The following is a 22591-nucleotide window of genomic DNA, read 5'->3' on the forward strand; positions in this document are numbered from 1 at the left end:
TTAAAACTTTAGGAGAAAACAGAATATCTTTATGACCTTGGAGTAGTCAAAGTTTCTTAAATAGGACACAAATAGTACTCTCCAGAAAGGAAATGTTTGATTAACTGGATCACCTTAAAATTAAGACCTTCTGTTCATCAAAAGACACCTTAAGAGAGGAAAAGGGCAACCTGCAGAGGGAGAGGTGTTGTGTATATATATATATTCCAAATAATGTGACCAATGACACACGTCCAGGGTAAAGATAGAACTCCTACAAATCAAAAGAAAAGATAACCCAATAGAAAATGGGCAGCCAACGTGGGCATTTTACAAAGGACGATATCCAACTAAATAATAATCATGTAGAAAGGGGCTCAACTGTATTAGCCATTGGCTTACTGCAAATTAAAATCATAATTTGATGCCACCAGACACCAGTATGGCTAAAAAGGAAACGATGGAGAATGCCAAGTGTTAGGATATAGAGCAACCAGAATGCCCCGATGCCACCGGTGGGAGTGGAAATGGTATGCCTGCTTTGGGAAACTGTTAGTCAGTGTTTACCGAAAGTCAACGAGCTCATCCAGTGACCTGGCAACTCTGCACCTAGGCATACACTCACCAGAAAGCAGCCCATATGTTCATCAGAGACTAGACAGAATATTCTTAGCAATAATGATAACAACCCTGCCTTGGAAATTGTCCAAGTGGCCATCCAAGGAGAATGGATAAACAAAGTGTAGGCCATTCACACAGCGGGGTGCCAGCCGGCAAGGAAAGAGGGAGGCACTGCTCTCTTCAGCCAGACGGCGAGGCTCCCAGGGGCTCCGACAAACGGGCGTGTGCATTGTGAGTCTATCGATAGAAAGTTCAAGAACGGACAAAGCTGAGTCCTGTTGCTAGAAGCCAGGACACTGGTTACCCGTGGGCATCAGCGACAGGAAACGGGTGCCTAGGGGCTTCCTGGGAGGTTCTGCTGCCTCAGCGGGGGGCTGGTTACATGAGTCCCAGGCGGTGAAAATGCATAAAGCGGTACACTTGAGATCTGTGTCCTCATCTGTGTGTACTTCATCCTTCAACTAAAAAGTCGAAAACAATGTCCTATATGCAAGGGCAATCCTTTCTAAACTTGACTTGAGAGATGGACAACCCAGGTCTGCAGAGGGGCTGGGTCTGCCCCCACGCGCCCTCCACCCTGGCTCAGGGGACACACACCTCAGGCTTCCTGGTCAGGCTGCCTTGGGACTCAGTCTCCCCTTCTGGGTTCAAGCAGAGCACAAAGAGGGAGCTGTGTGGGACTCCCCGACGGCGAGAAACGTCTCCACATCAGCACCAGTGCGATCTGTGAAGTCATTTTCCCCAGCCACTTCTAGGGTGTGGACGTTCTCTCCTTAACATCCTCCAGCGCTCCCCTAACCCTCACCCTAACTCTAACCCTCACCCTCACCCTCACCCTCACCCTAACCCTAACCTGGTCCACGCTAGCCTTGCTGAGGACCTGCGCCACGGAGACTGCTGCGCGGGGCCTGAGAGCGCCTGGGCTGGGGGTTATGGATGGCTTCTGGGGAAGTAAGGAGCCTCCCCGCTTTCCTCTGGGCCTCCCACCCAGACAGCGGGCCCACTCCCCAGAGCAGCAGCCCCAGGAGACTGGCTGCATCCTCCTCACGTGCTCAGAAGGAGGAAGTGAGGCTCCCAGAGGTTAGGGGGCCTCTGGGGGCCAGCCCGCAGCTGGGCTGGTGCAGGCTGGGAGCCAGATCGAGGGCATCCGATTCCCAGTTCCGTCTCTTTCCCACTGAGCCACTCCGCCTCGCTTTTAATTTAATTAGGAGAACATTTAATCCCCCCGTGCATTTCAGAGACGGGTTTGCGCCTGGCCGGAGCTGCAAGGCTCTGACGGGGAGCCTGTGACTCATGTAGCTTCGCACAGCCCTCCCGGGCGGGCTCCCACGGGGCTTCCTTGGCACCTTGTGCAGACAGAGGTGGTCTGGAGCTCCGAAGAAGACAGGACACTGGTCTGGAAAGACAAACTAGCCTCATCTGTTCCTGGCAAGCCCCCTCCTTTATCCCCCTGGACACTGGCCCCAGAAAGGCCTCTCCGTCCTTTCCCACCAAAGTTTGCAGGGTGAGAAACAGAGCGAGGGGCTTGGGTGTCCACAGAGGTGCAGCGCCTGGCGCCTCCAGGGTCCATGGGTGTGGGCCGCAGTGGGCCCTGCGTGTCTCTGAAATGTCCCAAGGAAACCTAGTCCCATCCATAGAGCCAGCACCCCTGGTCCACGGAGCTGAGTGCGGGACCAAGCCTTGTGACATTTGCCCCCGTTTCCAGAAGGCATGGGGCTGGCCCTGGCCTCGCTGACAAATGCAGATTTCAGGAGACATTAGTAGTGATGTGGATGAAAGCCAGGCCACAGCGGCCTTGCTGGAAAAGAGAAACTTGAACGTTTTGGCGTGAGATTCTGCAGGGTCCAGGAGAAAGTTGAAGACATGGAAATTCTAATTAACGCACACAGGGCTGGTTTTGCTCAAGGATCTCCAGGCTGTCATGTCGCAGGAGGCCTGCAAGTATATGCTTGCTGGGTGTGTGTGCGTGTGTGTGAGCGTGCTTGCTCGTGGTCACCTGGCGGGTGACCTGTAGCGCCCCAGCCTTGGCCTTGCCTTCCCTCTGCCTTCCCTGTGCCTGTCTTGGTGTACAGGGTGCCAACCGAACTCGTCCCCCTGCAGAGCAGGACAGACTGGTGGCTAGTTAAAAAGAGCCGAATCTCGTCCATCCGAGATGCCACGACGAAAGAGATGGAGGGGCCGGGGACCAGCTCTCCTGGAGGGACCCTTCAGGGGAACCCCAGGCTGCTGTGCTCACAGAGGGTCCGGCCACTGGCACCGCCTGTCTTGGGGGTCCACATGCAGCCGGTGGGGCAGACGTGGATGCCAGGCCAGTCCCGGCTGACTCTGCAGCTGTGGGGAGGACTTCACAGGAATGGCCGCAGTCTCCCAAGGCCGCCGAGAGAAGGGGTACCCAGGCCACGCCCACACACAGCCCTGGAGCTCAGAGCCACAGACCCTGATGCTGAGGCCAGTTCTGACCCAGCCGCCCCTGGCCCTGCATGCCAGCACCCATGCTGAGGCGCCCACAGCCCTTGCTTCATCTCCTCCTCGGGACGTGCTGGCTGGGGGCCCCTGTCTGCCTTGGGGTGGGAGCCATAGTCCTGGAGCTCCCTCCAGCCTGGGGCTTGAGGGGGTGCCAGATAGGGAGAGGCCCAGGGGAGACACACATTGCCTGCTCCCCAGGAGCCGAGGATCCTGGGAGACAGGTACCCAAAAAAGAGTCCCAGGCCCCATACTAGGGCTCAGGGAGCTGGTACGGAGGGCCTCAAGGGCTGGAGGAGGACGCGGCTGCCTGGCCTGTGGACGTCCTGGCCCTCCTTGAGAGGAGGACGACTTGAGAGGACCTTGGAAAGATGAGTAGGAATCCCATGGCTGCAGAGGCGTGCCAGGGCTGTCCCAGATGGCACACCGTGTGCATGGCACAGGGATGCACAGGGGTGGCCCTCCCCTCAGTGGGCAGGAGCCTAGGAGCTCACCCCAGCTCCTCCTGGGGAGCAGGGCTCCGCTACGCCCCACCCCCCCAGAGGCCTTGTCTCCTGCCTCACACTTGCTCCTTGGAAGCCCTGTGGCAAGACTGGGGCGGGGGGGGGGCACAAATGCAGATGAGCTGCCTTCTGGCCCTGCTGGACCTGGAAGACTATCTGCCTGAAAGGTGTGGGTGAGACTCTGGCCTGGCCACCCAGATTCGTGTGAGGGCCCTGGAGCTGCCCAGGGGCTTGCCTGTGGGGCTGGAGTGCCCAAAGCTACTGTGTCTCCCTAGCCCACTGCGCCCTGGGCCCTGCTCGCTGGCAACCCCCTCGGTTGCACCAGGCTGGCTTGCTGACCCCCAGTCCCCTGACCCCTCGCTCCACCGATGGCCAGCAGGCCCCGGAAAGAGGAGCTTCGCCCAGCCCCAGGGACCTTCCCGTAATCAAGGCTGCAGTGACCTCACCTCCCTGGGGCCCGGCGGGCGGGGAGAGCTTGAGATGGAAACAAAATGTGTCTTTATTTATGCTTTTAATTTGAATCCTGGAACTGGCCCAACATGGTAATACATTTAACATCAGTAAAATGCTGAAGAAAAATGGATCTGTTTTTCAGTAACTGCCTCCCACCCACTCTGCCCGCTGTGAGACCCCCGTGCACACCCCCCGTCCCTTACACACACCAGGGCGTGCGCCCCTCTCTTCTCCACATGGAGTCCGTGGGGCTGAGCTGCCCGCAGGAGCCGAGACGGGTCCCCGAGCGGCTGGAGCCGAGTTTAATTAGGGGCATCAATCACCAGGCGGGCCGTGCGGGAGGCAAAGGAATGTGGCCTCAGCATGGGCACCGAGGCCTGGCCATCCTCCTCCCCGCCCTGCCCTGCCGGCAGTCACAGCCCTAAGTAAACATGGTGCCCGTCGGTGCCACCTCCTTCCCCAGCCATGGTGGGGTGGGGCCTCTACCCAGCCTGTAGCCCTGGGGGCGCCTAGGTCTGAGGCCCCACCATCTCCTTCACTGCGCCTGCATCCCCCCTTCCCCGCCTGGGCTCCCCTGAGCAGTACTCTGACTACTGAGGACATGGGCATGCAGATCCCTTGCTGTCTCAACCTCAACTCTGCCTTGACCAGACCACAGTGCCTGGAGGTGGCCTTTCGACTACAGCCTCAGTCTTTTCACTCCCAGCCTTCACTGCAGACCCCTCATCCTAGCACCACGCCTAGGCTCCTTCCCACCTTCCCAGCTGGCTCATCTCCAGGGTCTGTACTGGGAAAGGCCTTCACAGGTTCTGGGGCGAGGACTCCACTGGGTGAGGACTGCCTAGGCCCAACCAGCGCTGGAGGTGGCCACTCCTGCTACAACCAGCGGGCCACGCCATGGGACTGCTGGACCGAGAAGGCCCACCACAGGCTCTCTGGTTGGTGATGCCCCAGGCCCACAGCAAGCAGAGAGCTTGGGGCCTCTGTCTTGGAGGAGGGAAGACAAGAAATAGCCGGGCTCCTCTGACGATGCAGCTACACTGGCTTGAGTTCCCTCCTGGGGCTCCCTGGGCAGGTGGGCGGCCTCCAGCCTTGGGAAACTTGGTGCACGCAGATGCCAACACACATGGACCTCGCTTCAAAAGGGGGGACTGTGCAAGGCAGCTGTGAGCTTGGCTTTGGGCCACCTCGGTCCCCAGTCTCACCACCCTCACCCTGGGCCTCTCTGCAGGGGCCCTACAGGGCCCAGGGAGCTGGTGAAGACTGACCGCCCCGCTGCATGGATGGTGGGTGATGGCCCTGTCCAGCCGGGGGGCAACTCCTTGCATGTGCATTCTGGGGGCCAGGCCACAGCGGAGAGAACGAAGGAGAGTGAGCTCTGACAGGAGGAGAGCGGCCAGGAGGCCAGGAAGGGGCAGGCTGAGCGGCACAGTGAGGCCCGGGTAGTATCCGCCCGCATGAGGGTCACGGTTCCCAGCAGGCTCCTGGCCGTCCTCGCTCTGAGCAGGCACTGCCACCTGTGTTGCAGACACCAGCCACAAGACTGCAACTTTTACCACTTCGGGGTCCTTTGGGCCCCAGATTCGGTACAGGCCTCAGCCAGAGCGGTAAGCTGGCATTCTGCCTCGGGACGCTGACCTGCACCTGCCCATCCCACCCGGCACCCGCCACTGCTCACGCCTCTGCCCTTGCCCATTTATCAAGTGAGCCTATCAGGTCATCTCCAGGATGGGCCCAGAGGTCAGAGCCACATTCCCAGGGGTGGCCTGGAAGCTTGCTCCGGTGCCGGGTCCACGAGGACGAATAACCCTGCTTCACAGTGACCTGGGTGGCTCCCACCGAGCCTGGGAATGCTTTCTGTGCACACCCTGCTATCGATGGGGAGCTGTCAACCTCCCAGTGAGCCTGGGGGCCTGGAAGGACAGTAGGCCATCCTGTCTGATCATGGTACCACCTTGAGACAGTCCTACCCTCCTCTCACTCTGGCTCCCCGACTCTGTCAGTCCTCTGATTACACAGCAGCCAGGAGGCCCTGCAGTTCGGGTCCCGATTCCTCAGTCATCTGCAAGGCAAAGGCCACACCTGGCCGGCAGCAAAGGCAGCCAGCCTGGGGCCTCACTTCCAGAGAGATGCACATGGTTCAGGACAACCTCGAGACCCTTAGAGAGTCCGGAGAGCCGAAACACGCTTCAGTGACTCCGCAGAGAGAAGGAAAGAAGGCCAGCAAGTGACTGTCAGAAGGGCTGAGAGCGCCGCTCACACATCCCAACACAGAAAGACTTCTCTAGGGGAATCCCCAGTGGGGCAGTGGCCAGAATGGGCCTGAGTGTCCCACTGACCCCGCCACAGGCTGTCACCACTGGGTGCCCTAGCCGGGAGCACTGAGTCACGTCGGAGGGGAATCACACCATGGCCGGGCCCCAGGGATTGGCCTGGCGGTACCGCGACGGTGGGGGAGGCCGGGCATGCGTCCCAGGCCAGCTGTGCCTCGGGGGCCGGCCAACTGGAAGGCGTGGAAAATCAGCCATTTCCTCCACCTGAAGGAGCCCCTGAGGACAGCAGCGGCAACTGGCAGCCAGCAGTCGGCATCTGCCCCGTGGCTTTGGCCAGGGTTCCACCGGGGAAATGCGAAAAACAAAGTCGTCTCTTTTTTGGGGGGCAGGGGAGGGGGCTAGGGGAGAGAAAAACAATCTTCTCAGACGCTCAAAGCACGAAAACAAGTGGGAAATGATCAGTCTGGTTTTCCAGAAGTCAAAACAAGAGGATCATGTTCCCAGACTCGGCGGGAAATGCCCTTGCTCTCCTCCCCGCCTGGTGCCCGGGCACCGAGGCCAGTCCCTGGTGGTCGGTGGCCCCAGGTTGCTGAGGGCAGGCAGCGAGTGGTGGGCACTGGGTGAGTAGACCTGAGCCCTGGTCCAGCGCTGAGCCCCGCGCCCTTCTAGCTCCTCACCCCTGGGTGAGCGGACACTCACTGCGACACGTGGGTGATGGGCGCCAGCAGAGTCTCCCCTTCCAGGTCCAGGTCCTCGGCAAAGCTGTTGGTTCTCATGAAATGGGCTGTGCTCACTTCCAGCAGCGTGGGGCTCTTTTTCACTGTGGGGAAAGATGCGGGACAGCACGTTAGGCTTCCGTGGAAGGCTTGATGGCAGAGGGGGCCCAGGGTCGCTCAGAACTGAGATGCTCACCCAAACCTGCTACCCTGGCTGTGGGGCGGACCTGTGCCCCTGGAGCCTTCCCACAAACGGGTAAGATATCCACTCGCAGGGCTGGGTGAGGAGTGGAGATGGTGTATGAAGCCTCAGCACAGAGGACTGGCGGGGGGGGGGGGGTCACGATGGCCCCCACGTGCCTGAGGCCACGATGGTCAAGGAGCAACTGAGAGCCGATGACACCTCCTCAGAGTGAGGACTGTGCCTGGGCTGAGCTCAGCTGTCTGGGCCTCTCCCCAGGTTCACACCAGACGTTCAGGTCAAGAACAGAACACAGGGCTTCCCTGGTGGCGCAGTGGTTGAGAATCTGCCTGCCAATGCAGGGGACGCGGGTTCGAGCCCTGGTCTGGGAGGATCCCACATGCCGTGGAGCAACTGGGCCCGTGCACCACAACTACTGAGCCTGCGCGTCTGGAGCCTGTGCTCCGCAACAAGAGAGGCCGCGACAGTGAGGGGCCCGCGCACCGCGATGAAGAGTGGCCCCCGCTTGCCGCAACTACAGAAAGGCCTCGCACAGAAACGAAGACCCAACACAGCCAAAAATAAAGAAAGAAAGAAAGAAAGAAAGAAAGGCGTTCCTTTAAAAAAAAAAAAAAAGAATAGAACACAGCTGACAAGCACAGGTCTGGTAAGACACGGACTCTCATCACCATGCTGTCACTGTCATGTGGCTGGATGGCTCTCGACGCATCAGTGAAGACCCAGGGTGGTAGGGCTCCTGCTCACAGAGAGTCGCAAGCCGGGGAGGAAGGGGCAGCCACAGAGCTCCTGGCCCCTTGCATCCACCGCCCGCACCCTGAGGGAGGCACCAGAACCACCCCGACGGCTGGTGTTCGCATGCAGATTCCTGGGCCCACCCGCAGTGATCGGATACGAGTGCTCCGGGCTGACTAAGAATAATTACCAGTCCCCTGATTTTCAATCTGGACCTTCTTTATTTTTCCATTTAAAGTTTTTATTGTAAAATAACGAATTAACTTGTAAAAAGGGACACAACTCAAAGATTCATGAAGGCCTTCCTCCCCCGAGGTCATCAGCGTTAACCACCAACTAGATTCCTCGCTCATCCCTCTCTGTGCATCAGAGCAGCTGACATCTGGTGGGACTTGCATTTATACACACGTGACGGCTCTGTTCCTGTCACTCTGCAACGTGCCCATCTCATTTTTCTACAGGTATTTAGACGTGGATCTAAGTCTTATTTTAGTAGCATAACAGTCTGTAGCTTAGATCTACCACAGTTAACTCAACCATTCCATGTGTGATGGACATTCGGTTCCATTAGCTTTAAGCCACTACTTTAAGACAATGATGCACCATCCATCTTTATGAAATCCTGACATATTGAGGCAGGTGAGAGGGTGCTTCCTTGGTAAGTTTAATAGGTGTTGCTGGATTGTCTTCCCAAGAAGTCGTATCAATTAGGCTCCAGCAGTAGTGTGTGCGCATGCCACCTTCTCCACATCCATGCCCGCACCGGCCTTTGGCAGCCTTTGCTGGGCCCATCAAATGTAGATGAAGACGGGCATGGTGTTTTTCCTTCTATGCTGGATGCCCGTTGCGGCTCGGAGGCTATTTGGTTTTCCTCTTGTGGAATTATCTGTTCATATCCTTTGCTCACTTCTGTTCGTCAATTTGTAGGAAATTTTTTTCTATGCTAGAGATAATTAACCTTTTGCATGTGAGGCACAAGTATCTTCCCCAGTCTATCTTTGGTGTTTTTACCTTAATTATGGTTGTTTTGTCATAGAAAATTTTTTATGATTTTGAAGCGATACCTATCTTTTGCTTTTTGAAAGAGAAAGGATTCCCCACCCCAAAGTAGTACAACCATCTCCTAAATATAAATGTATGAGTGTGTGTAAATTTTAATACATTTAGCACTTACACCTCACACTGTAGGAGATCATCAACAATCAGAAAATGAAAACGTAAAGGTATTGTATGCAGTCTTACTGAAAAAACTAAAATGAAACACAAACTATAAAATCTCTTCAAGAAGACATAGGAGAAAGTCTCTGGATTTGGCAATGAGTGTTGAAGTATGATACCAAAAGCTCAGTCTGTGAGCAGAAAAAAAATGAAAAACTGGACTTTATCAAAATTAAAAGCATTTGCTCTGTAAAAGACACTGCTAAGGGAATGAAAAGACAAGTCATAGACTTGGAGAAAATGTTTACATGTCACTTCTCTGGTCAAGGACTTTTATCCAGAATATATAAGGAACTGTGGCAACTTGACAAGAAAGCTAACAACCCAGTTTTAAAAATGGATTACTAATAAGCTCATGAAAAGATGCTCAGTTCAGTCAATACCAGTAGTTGTTAGGGAAATGCAAATTAAATCCACAGTGAGCTACCATTATACCCTTGTTAGAATGACTAAAATTTTTAAATGGTGTCAGTTTTGGATATTTGGCAAAGAATAAGGTTAGAGACTTACTTTTCACTTTACATTAAGAAAAGAAAAGAGAAATCGAAGCCTGACAATACCATATGCTCATGAAGATGCAGAGCAACTAGAACTTTTACATGTTGCTGGTGGGAATGCAAAATGGTGCAGCCATGTTGGAAGAGGGTTTGGCGGTTTCTCATAAAGTTAAACATACATTTATCTTGTGACCCATTGGTCCCTGTCCCAGTTTTTTACCCAGGTGAACTGAAAATTTACATTCAGAAAAACCTGTACATAAATGTGTGTAGCAATTTCGCTTACAGCTGCCAAAACCTGGAAACAGCTAAGATGCACTTCAGTAGGTGAATGGATAAACTGTGGTACATCCATACAATGGAATTCCATCCAGCAATCAAAGAAATGAACTAATGGTTCATGCATGCAACAACATAGATGAATCGTGAATGCATTTTGCTAAGCAGTGAAAGAAGCCAGATGCAAAAGGCTACATATTATATGATTCCATTTATATGACATTCTGGAAAAGGCAAAACTACAGGGACATAAAACAGATCAATGGCTGCTAGTGTTTAGAGGAGGGGGAGTACTTGACTTCAAAAGAGTTGCACAATGGAATTTTTAGGGCTATGGAACTTCTCTGTATGATGTTGTGGTGGTAGGTACATGACTCCAGGCATTTGTCAAAACCCATAGAACTGTACATCTCCAAGAGTAAATTTTACTATATGCAACCACCCCCCCCCCCGCCAAAATAAGCCTGTTGGAGGATCCAGGATGGAAAGCAGACTGTCACAAGTGAATTCTGTATTACGAATACATAACATAGCACTAAAAGGAGAGGGGAAGAAGGAGCTGGCCTATGAAGTCTTGGGAAACAATCTTTTGATTGGGTATGTTTAAAGTAAAAAAAAAAAACAAAAAACTGCCATAAACACGGTATTCTAGTTGGTAAGTTTGTTTCTCATAGGGGTACTACAGGTACACTTGAGTTAAATAAGTAAATAATTATAGATAATGGGAGCCAGGATTCTCAATGTCAGAAAAAAAGTAACAAACAGATTTGGGGCTGGTGAACGAACCCTGTGGTCAGAAATATCAGTATGAACTTACATTTAGTTTAACATAGACACAAATAAATACAGATATACGTGTACACTTGGGTTATTTACATACATATATTTCCTAGCTCTGTCCACTGAGAGGCCCTAGAAGCAGTGACCAACCGTGGAGCAATGAGCACCTACTGCCCAGATCCTGGTTTCTAAATCCCATTCTCCAGTAAAAGGAACCAGGGCTCTCTGATAGAATGGTGATTCTAGGGCTAGGGCAGTGGTAAGATAAGCCTGAAGTATTGTCTAGTGTTAGGAAGGAAAAAAATGCTCAAAAATAAATAAATGAAAAGGATGAGGGCATGTCAAACGGACAAAGGAACTAACCCAAAAGAACTCTCAATCCAGTGACCAAAGCTAGAACAATTTGAGCAACAAAATAAATAATATTAAAAATATACAGAATCATATCAAACATTTAGAGAACAGCTAACACCCATCCTTCTCAAACTCTTCCAAAATATAGCAGAGGGCGGAACACTCCCAAACTCATTCTACGAGGCCACCATCACCCTGATACCAAAACCAGACAAAGAAGTCACAAAAAAAGAAAACTACAGGCCAGTATCACTGGTGAACATAGATGCAAAAATCCTCAATAAAATACTAGCAAACAGAATCCAACAGCACATTAAAAGGATCATACACCATGATCAAGTGGGGTTTATCCCAGGAATGCAACCATTCTTCAATATATGCAAATCAGTCAATGTGATACATCATATTAACAAACTGAAGGAGAAAAACCATATGATCATCTCAATCGATGCTGAGAAAGCTTTTGACAAAATTCAACACCCATTTATGATAAAAACCCTGCAGAAAGTAGGCACAGAGGGAACTTACCTCAACATAATAAGGGCCATATATGACAAACCCACAGCCAACATCGTTCTCAATGGTGAAAAACTGAAACCATTTCCACTAAGATCAGGAACAAGACAAGGTTGCCCACTCTCACCACTATTATTCAACATAGTTTTGGAAGTTTTAGTCACAATAATCAGAGAAGAAAAGGAAATAAAAGGAATCCAAATCGGAAAAGAAGTAAAACTGTCACTTTTTGCAGATGACATGATACTATACATAGAGAATCCTAAAGGTGCTACCAGAAAACTACTAGACCTAATCAATGAATCTGGTCAAGTAGCAGGATACAAAATTAATGCACAGAAATCTCTTGCATTCCTATACACTAATGATGAAAAATCTGAAAGAGAAATTAAGGAAACACTCCCATTTACCACTGCAACAAAAAGAATAAAATACCTAGGAATAAACCTACCTAAGGAGACAAAAGACCTGTATGCAGAAAACTATAAGACAATGAGAGAAATTAAGGATGATACAAACAGATGGAGAGATATACCATGTTCTTGGATTGGAAGAATCAACGTTGTGAAAACGACTGTACTACCCAAAGCAATCTACAGATTCAATGCAATCCCTATCAAACTACCAATGGCCTTTTCCACAGAACTATAACAAAAAATTTCACAATTTGTATGGAAACACAAAAGACCCCGAATAGCCAAAGCAGTGTTGAGAAAGAAACACGGAGCTGGAGGAATCAGGCTCCCTGACTTCAGACTATACTACAAAGCTACAGTAATCAAGACAGTATGATACTGGCACAAAAACAGAAATACAGATCAATGGAACAGGATAGAAAGCCCAGAGATAAACCCATGCGCCTATGGTCACCTTGTTTTTGATAAAGGAGGCAAGAATATACAATGGAGAAAAGACAGCCTCTTCAGTAAGTGGTGCTGGGAAAACTGCACAGCTACATGTAAAAGAATGAAATTAGAACACTCCCTAACACCATACACAAAAGTAAACTCAAAATGAATTAAAGACCTAAATGTAAGGCCAGACACTATAAAACTCTTAGAGGAAAACATAGGAAGAACACTCTATGACATAAATCACAGGAAGATCCTTTTTGACCCACCTCCTGGAGAAATGGAAATAAAAACAAAAATAAATGGGACCTAATGTAACTTAAAAGCTTTTGCACAGCAAAGGAAACCATAAACAAGACGAAAAGACAACCCGCAGAATGGGAGAAAATATTTGCAAGCAAAGCAACTGACAAAGAATTAATCTCCAAAATATACAAGCAGCTCATGCAGCACAATATCAAAAAAACAAACAATCCAATCCAAAAATGAGCAGAAGACCTAAATAGACATTTCCCCAAAGAAGATATACAGATTGCCAACAAACACATGAAAGGATGCTCAACATCACTAATCAGTAGAGAAATACAAATCACAACTACAATGAGGTATCACCTCACACCGGTCAGAATGGCCATCATCAAAAAGTCTACAAACAGTAAATGCTGGAGAGGGTGTGGAGAAAAGGGAACCCTCTTGCACTGGTGGTGGGAATGTAAATTGATACAGCCACTATGGAGAACAGTATGGAGGTTCCTTAAAAAACTAAAAACAGAACCACCATATGACCCAGCAATCCCACTACTGGGCATATACCCTGAGAAAACCATAATTCAAAAAGAGTCATGTACCACAATGTTCATTGCAGCTCTATTTATAATAGCCAGGGCATGGAAGCAACCTAAGTGTCCATCGACAGATGAATGGATAAAGAAGATGTGGCACATATATACAATGGAATATTACACAGCCATAAAAAGAAACGAAATTGAGCTGTTTGTAGTGAGGTGGATGGACCCAGAGACTGTCATACAGAGTGAAGTAAGTCAGAAAGAGAAAAACAAATACCATATGCTAACACATATATATGGAATCTAAAAAAAAAAAAAAAAGGTTCTGAAGAACCTAGGAGCAGGACAGGAATAAAGACACAGACGTAGAGAATGGACTTGAGGACATGGGGAGGGGGAAGGATAAGCTGGGACGCAGTGAGAGAGTGGCATGGACATATATACACTACCAAATGTAAAATAGGTAGCTAGTGGGAAGCAGCCTCATGGCACAGGGAGATCAGCTTGGTGCTTTGTGTCCACCTGGAGGGGTGGGATAGGGAGTGTGGGAGGGAGACGCAAGAGGGAGGGGATATGGGGATATATGTGTATGTATAGCTGATTCACTTTGTTATTACAGCAGAACCTAACACACCACTGTGAAGCTATTATACTCCAAAGAAGATGTTAAAAAAAAAAAAGACTTCAACAGGAAAAGAAAAAATAATATTATACAAAATAATAGTATTAGATTATAGCTCAAAAAAATAAATATTCCTGAGTCCATACTGATATAAATTAACAGATAACTGGAAGAGAGGGATAAATCTTCCTTATAGAAGAATTGCAGATAATAAATGTAGAAAGACTGAGGGAAAAAAACCACCATTAGAACGCCACAGTGATATTTGCTACAGGCAGATCCAGGGATGAATGCTAAAATTAGTAGGTGAAACTTTAAGGAGAAACTTCAAAGCATCTCCTCTCAAATATTTATTCATTGCTGTGGTGGTTTTAACATATGTTCACCAACGCTTTGATATTCTCTCATGGAGGAGGTAGAGCGTAACTCCCCTCCCCTTGGGTGTGGGCAGGACTTGGTGACCCCCTTCTCATGACTAGACTGTGGAAAGGGAAAAATACTAAATCAGGCTGGCTGACACCACCTTAACCAAGTGGGTCAAGGTTAACAGTACCAGTGACAAACCATGTTGATATCATGTACCCTGATATGGTGCAACGAGAAAAGCACCTCACTTCTGTGGCATTCTTCCCCCCAAACCCATAACACCAGTCTAATCCTGAGAAAATAGTGACAAACCCAAACCGAGGGACATTTGACGCCTGACTAGTATTCCTCAAAAGTGTCAAGGTCATGAGGAACAAGGAGGGACCAAGATTTGCCTTCACGGATCAGAGGAGACTAAGCAGACCTGACTAAATGTAATGATGGATCCTGGGACAGAAAAAGGACATTAGTAGTTAAACTGGGAGAATCCAGATAAATTAACTAAACTGTAGCTTAACTACTAGTGCTGTTGAATGTTAATTTCTTAGTTTTGATAACTGTACCATGGTTATATAAGATGCTAACATTAGGGGAAGCTGGTGAGAGTACAAAAAAAGCTGTACTATTTTTGTCTCTTCTGTAAAAATAAAAAGCAAAAAAAAAAAAAAGCCTGTATACAGTAGTACAAAAAATTTTAATATGTAATTAAGGACATACAAGAACTCTAAGGAGAAATGATAAAACCTTAATGAGCAACATTCAAGAAGACATAAATAATGGAGAAATATGCTTTTGTTCCATTGACTAGAAGACTCAGTAGTGAAAAGATTCTCCCCAAATCTTAATAAAAATCCCACGGTTTCTGTGTTGGAACCTTGGCAAGCTGATTCTAAAATTGCTCTGGAAGTGCAAAAAGCCAAGAATCAACAAAATTCTTGAACAGCAACAAGGTAGGAGAACTTGCTCTACCAGACATCGGTACCTCTTACAAAGTAAGTAGTCATTAAGGTGGTCTGGTGCTAATGCAGAAAGAGACAAACAGCCCAAGGGGACAGGGTTGACTGTCCAGAAATAGCCCCCACACATCTGGATGCTTGCTGTGTATAAGAGGTGGCCTGCACATAGTGGGAAGAGGATATTCAGGGATAGCTGGCCGTCCACATGGGAAGGTTGACTTGGACCCTTACCTCACACCATACATCAACATTTCATTCTTGGCATTCCAGGCAATTGAAGACTAATGAAGAGAAGTAAAACTATAAAGACTTTCTGACTGAATCTAAAAGAACAGATTCATGACCTCAGGGTTTGGAAGGATTTTCTAAAATGTAAGCAGTGACCATAAAGGAAAAGACTGATTAATTCAACTACATTAAACCTGAGTCCTAATCATCAAACAACACATTTAAGAGTAAAAAGACAACCACAGAAGAAGAGTACCCACAAAATATAAAGAATTCCTACATATCAATAAGACAAATGTTAGCAACTTAATGAAAAATGGGGCAACAGACAAGCACATCACAAAAGAGGAATCCAAATGGCCGATGAACATGTGGAAAGGTGTTGTGCCTGACTAGCAATCAGAGAGATGTAAATAAACTCAGGGAGCTCACAGCCCATGGGGGCGAGGGCAGACTTCCAGCAGGAAACCGCACAGACATTACTTAGTCACACCCTGGAGAAGGGCTCCGAGTGAAGGGCTGTTTGCCCGTGACATTCTCGGAGAGCACAGGAAAGTGACGGGTAAGTCTTGAAGAATGCGTGTGCATTCAAAGGCTCTCAGGTCTGGGACCTGGCGGGAACATTTACAGCCCCCATTTTAGAGATTCGGGGCTGAGATTCAAGTACCCTGGGTTATATTATTCAGTCGTCAAGTGACAGAGCTAGAACTTCATCCAGGATTCAAATGTTCTTTCAAAAAAAAAGGAAAGGAAAAACGAGCACAAATACATATTTCTACGTCTGCATCACTTGTATACAGAAGGAAGGAACAGCAGAGCAGTGGCTGGAAAGTGGGACTGCTTTCCAAACATCCGAGATGACAAGTGCCATCTCCAAAGCCCCAGGGCCAAGGGTGAGCCACCTGACCCCTGACAAAGGCCCAGCCCTGGTGTTTTAGGAAATTAAAGCGTGCACATCAGTTGGCTGCTGGGAGCGGGTGGGGCCTGCACCTGCCAGAAAAGAATGTGTGATGTTTGGTTTAATCCTGAGAACAGCACAGAGGGTCCCCGCAGCAAGGGGCAAAGAGAGGGGCTCCACAGGTTGGTTTTTCCAAGTCAACAGGAATGGCACTGCTTTGCCCAGCTTCTGTGTCAGAGACTGTGGGGTATGCCTCCCCCACCGCAGGCAGGCAGCAATCAAGGCTGCAGACCCTCCCCGTTACCCACCTGCAGTCGTAGCCTCGTCAGGCCCTTGCAAGAAGGTACAGGGAGTATGGCAGGGGCTGGGGGGTAGATGTGAATCCTTGGCAGACACAGTGGCACGCCGCCCCTTCAGGCAAAGCTCTGTGCTAAGTGCTGTGTCCCAAGAGACCTGGCTTGTCATCCCCAACTTCAAGGAGACTGAGATGGGTGTTTTACAAAGATGTGAAAAAACCCACAGCCCTGGCCTCGCAACTGCAGAGCGGGCCGAGGCCATGGTGGACTCATCAGGGCAACTCATCTGGACACCCAGGCCCCGAGGAGGGCACCGGAGCTACGCTAGGTGAGCCATCTGGAGTGCCAGACCTTGGGAAAAAGAGCACTGCATCCTGGCGACAATGAAGTCACACTTTCATAAGACAATCCCAGTTGTCAATGCTTTAATTCCTTGGCTGCCTTTGCCTTGTCAAGGCCAGAATCTGGGCCTAAGTTTTCAGGGCAGAACAAAACAATTTTGTTTTCTAGGAAAATGGGAGGTCTGGGATGGCGAACGCAGCCTCTGGCGTGGCGACTACCACAGCTGGCGACACCGGCTGCCAAGTCTCACCCTCTCTCCAGAGAACAGGAACCAAACAGCGCAGCATTTTTCCTTCCAGCCAGTGGCCCTGCTTAATAGGGTGATTTGAAAATATGGGCACAGAAAAAAGACTGGAAGGAAATTGATCAAAATATTAACTGTTTGTCTTTAGGTGAAGAGACTGGATGCTTTTCATTTCCTTCCTTATTGTGTTCTATCCCGGATGATACTTTCTCAAGTCAGGAAACAGTGTTTTGTGGAAGTCTCCCGTATCTGTGCCTTGCCCCGTCCCACGGTCCTGCGCATCTCGTCCTGGAGTGACGTCAGAGTATGTCAGAGCATTCTCTGTCCTTCCACCTGGCCTGGAACTGCCCACGTGCCTGAACAGCGCCCTCTCCTACCACAAACGTCCCCAAAACCTTCTGTGCCCAGGAGCACCTGGTCTCACTTCTTTTGACTTTCCGTCCAGCCCCCGCCCCCTGCCTGTTCGAGTCCCTCACTTTCCCAGCAAGTCCAGCTTATCCCCAACACTGGGACACACTTGGCTTCCACGAGATGCATGAAGGGAATTCCCATTTCCCCATTTTCTGCTTCAGTCATGACCTCATTTCATTGTCACAGCAACTCTGTGGGATGGCAGCTTTGATTCCCATTTCTAGACAAGCAAACAGGTTAAAAAGGCTAAAACTCATGCTCTGGGTCACACAGACTAGGCCAGGACTTCAGCACCAAGTCAAACTTGCTGTAAGGCCCCAGCCCATCCCCACTGCCCTCTGCCCCCGGGAGAGTCCCTCTGGTGTCTGGGTCTTCACCTAGCCCTCCCGCTGGTGACTGATTAAAATCCTGCCTAATCTCCCAGGTGTAACCCAAGTCCTTCACAGAGCTTTCCAAGGCTCTAGAGATTGTCCCCTCCTCTGGCTGGGTGCAGGGCTTATGTGTGCCTGGGCCGCAGGTCTGTGCAAGTTCCTTGGCACGGGGACCTCGCCTTCCACCTCCCCCGTATCCCTCCGGGGCCTGGCATGGGCGTGTTCCCCAAGCCAGCTCCCTCCACAGGGATGAACAGAAGCTGCCCCTGTCCTTCCCAAGTCAAAGCCCCTTCCCACCCACCCGCCTCGCCCCCACCCCCCAAATCCACCCCCTCTTGGCGGATTTGCCAAAGCCCTGCAGATCCTGCACTGTGAACGAGAACCCCCTCCCCAGGGCATCCGGACAGCTGCAGCCAGACCCTGCGTGACATTGCTGAGCCTCGGCCCCAGGTCTGTGCCAGCTGCCCATGCCCGGCTCACAGACCACGAGCCAGCACTGCCGCGTCGCCACCTGTGTCTCCACTCAGAGGCGAGAAGTAAGGGACACGGACAGAAAGTGTAAAAGCCCTTCCCACAACAGCTGCCAGGAACAGGGCAAAGAGTGGAGTGAAAATGCATATTCACAGCTGGCACCCAGTTCCGCTTAGGAAAATACCTTGCTTGAGTGGACACCTGTTGTTTTTGCCTGTCCAGCAGCTAGGCCTGGCTTCTGGGAACAGCTTCTCGAATCTTCCTTGGGGGGCTGCTCTTTCCCTACTCCCAAGGCTGCAGGATTCAGGTACTCACTGGCCATCCCCAGAGAGGGCCTGTGGCCCAGGCCTTGGCCTTCAGAGGCACAAAGGCAGGTCTGACGACGGCTGATCCCCCTGTTGGGGCCAATGAGAGCCTGGCCCCAGACTCTGGCAAATATGATGGGGAAAGAGATGGCCTCTTTCTGCTGGGTTTGCTAAGCTGGTGGCCATCTTGCCCCCTTCAGAAAGTGGCTGCCTGAGGACACAGCCATCCCAGGGGGCAATGGGGAGAGGGAGGGGGAGAAGAAGAGGGAACAAGGCGGGTGGGCGGAGAGCACAGAAGGGGGAGAGTGAGAGCAAGCAAACGAGATCATCCCAGCCCCGGGGTCCAGCTGTGTCTGAAACAGCTGGGTCCAGTTGTGTGAGCCAAAAAATGTCCCTTTTGTGCTTCAGCTAGATTGAGTTGGGGTTCCATCATTTGTTACCAAGAGAATCTTCAAGAATGTGTGTGACAAACTTGGGGGTGAGGCACGAGCCCAAGGGGACGGGTCTGAGGAGTCAAGGTTACACAAGAGCTGAGTTACTCGCACGTCCCGCACGGTGCCTTGTGGGGTACAAGACAAAAGCCGGTGGGGAGAAGCTACCTCTGTGACGGCCCAGGGAGCGCTCAGAAAGTGGCTCCCTAAAGCTGGAGGCCGGCTCTCTGCTGCTGTGACGCTGCTGTAAGGTTGTTGAAAGCAAACTGTGGAACGTGCTGCATCTCACATCCAGTCAAGGGCATGCAGCGTGGATTGGACATGAGCACGACGGTGATGTGGACAGAGTCGAAGGTGACCCGGGGAATCCTGACCAACCCTGGGGAGGACACTGGGCTTTCTACACTCCCAGAGATGAGGGCACCGAGGACCCCTGCCCCCAGCGCTGCCCCTCACCACAGGGCTCACAGGCCTCGGCACACACACATCTGAGAGGGAAAGGAAATGGTTCTGCGGGACCAAGGGTGGGGTCCAAGGAGCGGGGGCGCTGAGGAGGACAGCAGCAACAGAGCCCGGAGAGGGTCAACCCCGAGTGAGCACAGGAAACGGGAGAGGAGCCACGCAGCCACCCACACAACTCGGTCGACCCTCCGGGGTCTCCACGCTCCGGGAAGTCACCGTCCAGGTTTCCTAAGACACAGTTCCAGGGGACCGTTCCCGGCAGCAAGAGCAGCCCCGGGAAACGTTAATATACAATGGAATCTGGGTTAAGCACTGTCTTCTCCAAGAGTTGAGCTCACAGGACATTCCCAAGAAACCTCTGGAGAGGTGGGGAGGAAAGTTTCTGGAGGTCTTTGGATGAAGAAAACAAAAAAAATGGCCTTGATTTTCAAGGCAAAATTACAGAGGAAGAAAAAAATGTTTTTAATCTAATTAAGAGCGATCTTTTCACCTTCATCACAACACCGCGGAAATGTGCCAGTTCTTAACTTCACACAATAATCAAAGCAATTAGTGAGGGAGAAGCCTTGGAAACCGGTGCAGATGTTCTCAGAATGTTTAATGGGGAAATGAGTTGCAGGCCCCGTTCTCAGCATCCGGCTCCAGGCCCTGGCTACCAAATCCAGACATCTGCTTGGGCCCCACCCCCAGGCCCCGAGGGCGCGGGCTTGAGAAACACAGGTCCCTTCCCAGGCCGCCTCCCAGCCAGGCCAGATCCGGGGCCGAGAGGCTCCCCATGGCTCCCCAAGCCGGAGCCTGGACACAGTCAGAGCCACCCCAGAGCTGGGGGCGGGGGGAGGCTTAACATCAAAATTATGTTAACAACTGATGTCAAAAATAATCAGCTCAGCCTGGCTCCCCCACCCGGTCCCTGCTGGCTGCAGGAGCACCGGGAGGCAAGGAGAGGGCAAGGGGCCCTGCAGGGGACTCTCAGCTACGACACCGCCCCCGCCGAGTTTGCGCAAACACCACTTCGGGAAGAGACATGGTGGCCTCTGTCTGGTGTGGCCCCGGAGTCCCCATTGCAATGCTGCTGGCCTCCTAGTGGGCCGAACATGAGGAAGTGTCCAATAATCAGAAAAAGCATGGAGAAACGAGGACGGCGCCTACTGAGGAAGCAGCCCGTTGCAGACAGCAGAGGGCCACATGGCTGGTGTTGACCGGCTGTGGGAGACCCGAGACCCCAGCTGGGTCCGACAGCGTAGCAAATCTCGGAGACCCTGCCGTATGGCAGGCATCAGGGACACAGAGGTAAGGAACACGTGATCCCTGTTCTCAAGGACACACAGGCAGCACAGGGGCCCCACCCAGGTACCCTCAGCACTCACGTTCCATAAGCACCAAAGGCTTCTTAATGCAATCCTGCCAGATGCCTTCCCGAGCGCTATCTCTGACCTCGGGGGCCTGCTGAGCCACACACAGGGCAGGCCAGAAGTGACGCAGAACGAACCCCCTGAGAGGCAGCTCTCGGCAGTGAGAGATAAACACCCTAAGCTCCTTGAGCAGCTGGTGGAAGAACTCTGAGGAGTGTTCTCTGCAGCTTCCCAGCTGCCCACCATAGAGCTCTCCCCCAACGAGCGACTTGCAACACGGATTCCCAGGGTGGGCTCAGGATCCAGGGAAACTGACCCACGACCGTGCGACGGGAAGCTGCTGGCGTGCTCTCAGTAGGAGAGCAGCAAGGTCTGCTCTAACGAACTCCCTTGGGCTGCCGTGCGGAGAATGGAGGAGAGGAGGCAGGAGAGGAAGCGGATCGGTGAGGAGGGGAGGGGAACAACCCAGGCAGAGAAGTGGAAGCAGCTCTGACCAGGGAGGCGGCTGCAGAGCAGGCAAGGAGCGGGCAAAGTCCAGAAAGTTGACAAGGCCCGCTGACGGATTAGACATAGGCGCTAAGAAAAAGGCATAATTTTAAAAGGTTTCCAGGCAGTTTAGGGGACAAAACGGCACGCCGCTCCCCTTCCCTCTGGTTTCAAATCTCCATACGTGTCCTCCCCCGCAAAGCATAAAACCAACAAGGAGTGCAAATAAGACCATACACGACCCATGCCTTTAGCAGCACTAGGAAACAGAGTACTGTGGCCTTCAAATTACCTGTGAATGGAGAAATGAGCCAAAGTCCAACAGCGCTATAGCCACCTGCCCATCACTGCAAGCCTCCAGATGAAAAGTCAGGAGATGAGGCTTAAAATGCCCAGTCCAAACACATTAGGAAAGCGAGCGACCTCAGCAAAAATGGAGGAGTAGGTACCTCTGAGGAGCCTTCCCTTCACAGAAACGTTGAGAAATGAAGTAAAATCTGTCAGAGTCAACTTTGTCAGAACTCTAGAAAGCAGTCAAAGGTTTACGGCACCCAAGTGAACACCCAACCGTGAAACAGGCAATTTAAACATGATAGGAAAGCTCTGTGGCATTTTTACTTGTCTTTGCAACACCCCGTCCCCCACTCACTAGCAGTCTTGAAGATGGCTGCCCACATTCGCAGTATGGGACCCTGATCCCTGGTTCTGAAGGGAGCAGAGCAGATCTTATGCTCAAACAATGTGTCCGTTCTGTATTGTCTGGAGGCTGCCTGAAGGTGACTGCCCTGGTTTCCTCTACAAGGGAACTCTCAAATGAAAACGGTGGACATTCCTTGGAAACACTGTAAGGGAGTCAAACAAATCGCAGCCACCTGGGGAAAAGATTACAGTTAAGGCATACGATAGAGCACGGAAAGCCCGGGAGGAAAAGCTGGGGAAAGAGTGTCTCTGAGAAATCAGGCCATTCTAAGACACCTGTGTAACACTGAAAACTTGAGAAAGTCAAGAGCATGCCCAGGGCAGGATGCATGCTCAGAAAAGTCCTGAGAACACACTAAGCTTTCACTTCTGACTCATCTCTGTGCCCACCTCAAACAGGAAGTGAAGGTGGAGGCAGAGTTGTAA

General features: G+C 51.0%; 1 protein-coding gene across 1 annotated transcript in view; it reads right to left on the reverse strand.

Annotated features, from left to right (window-relative positions):
- Window positions 1-22591, reverse strand: part of KCNQ1 (potassium voltage-gated channel subfamily Q member 1) — a 350619-nt gene that overhangs the window by 179536 nt on the left and 148492 nt on the right. The window contains exon 11 of the mRNA XM_036861606.1: window positions 6992-7112. Within this exon, the coding sequence (XP_036717501.1) occupies window positions 6992-7112 (121 nt within the window). The remainder of the gene's footprint in view (window positions 1-6991; window positions 7113-22591) is intronic.

The sequence above is a fragment of the Balaenoptera musculus genome, chromosome 8, assembly GCF_009873245.2.
Source record: "Balaenoptera musculus isolate JJ_BM4_2016_0621 chromosome 8, mBalMus1.pri.v3, whole genome shotgun sequence".
In the NCBI taxonomy this organism is placed as follows: Eukaryota; Metazoa; Chordata; class Mammalia; order Artiodactyla; family Balaenopteridae; genus Balaenoptera; species Balaenoptera musculus.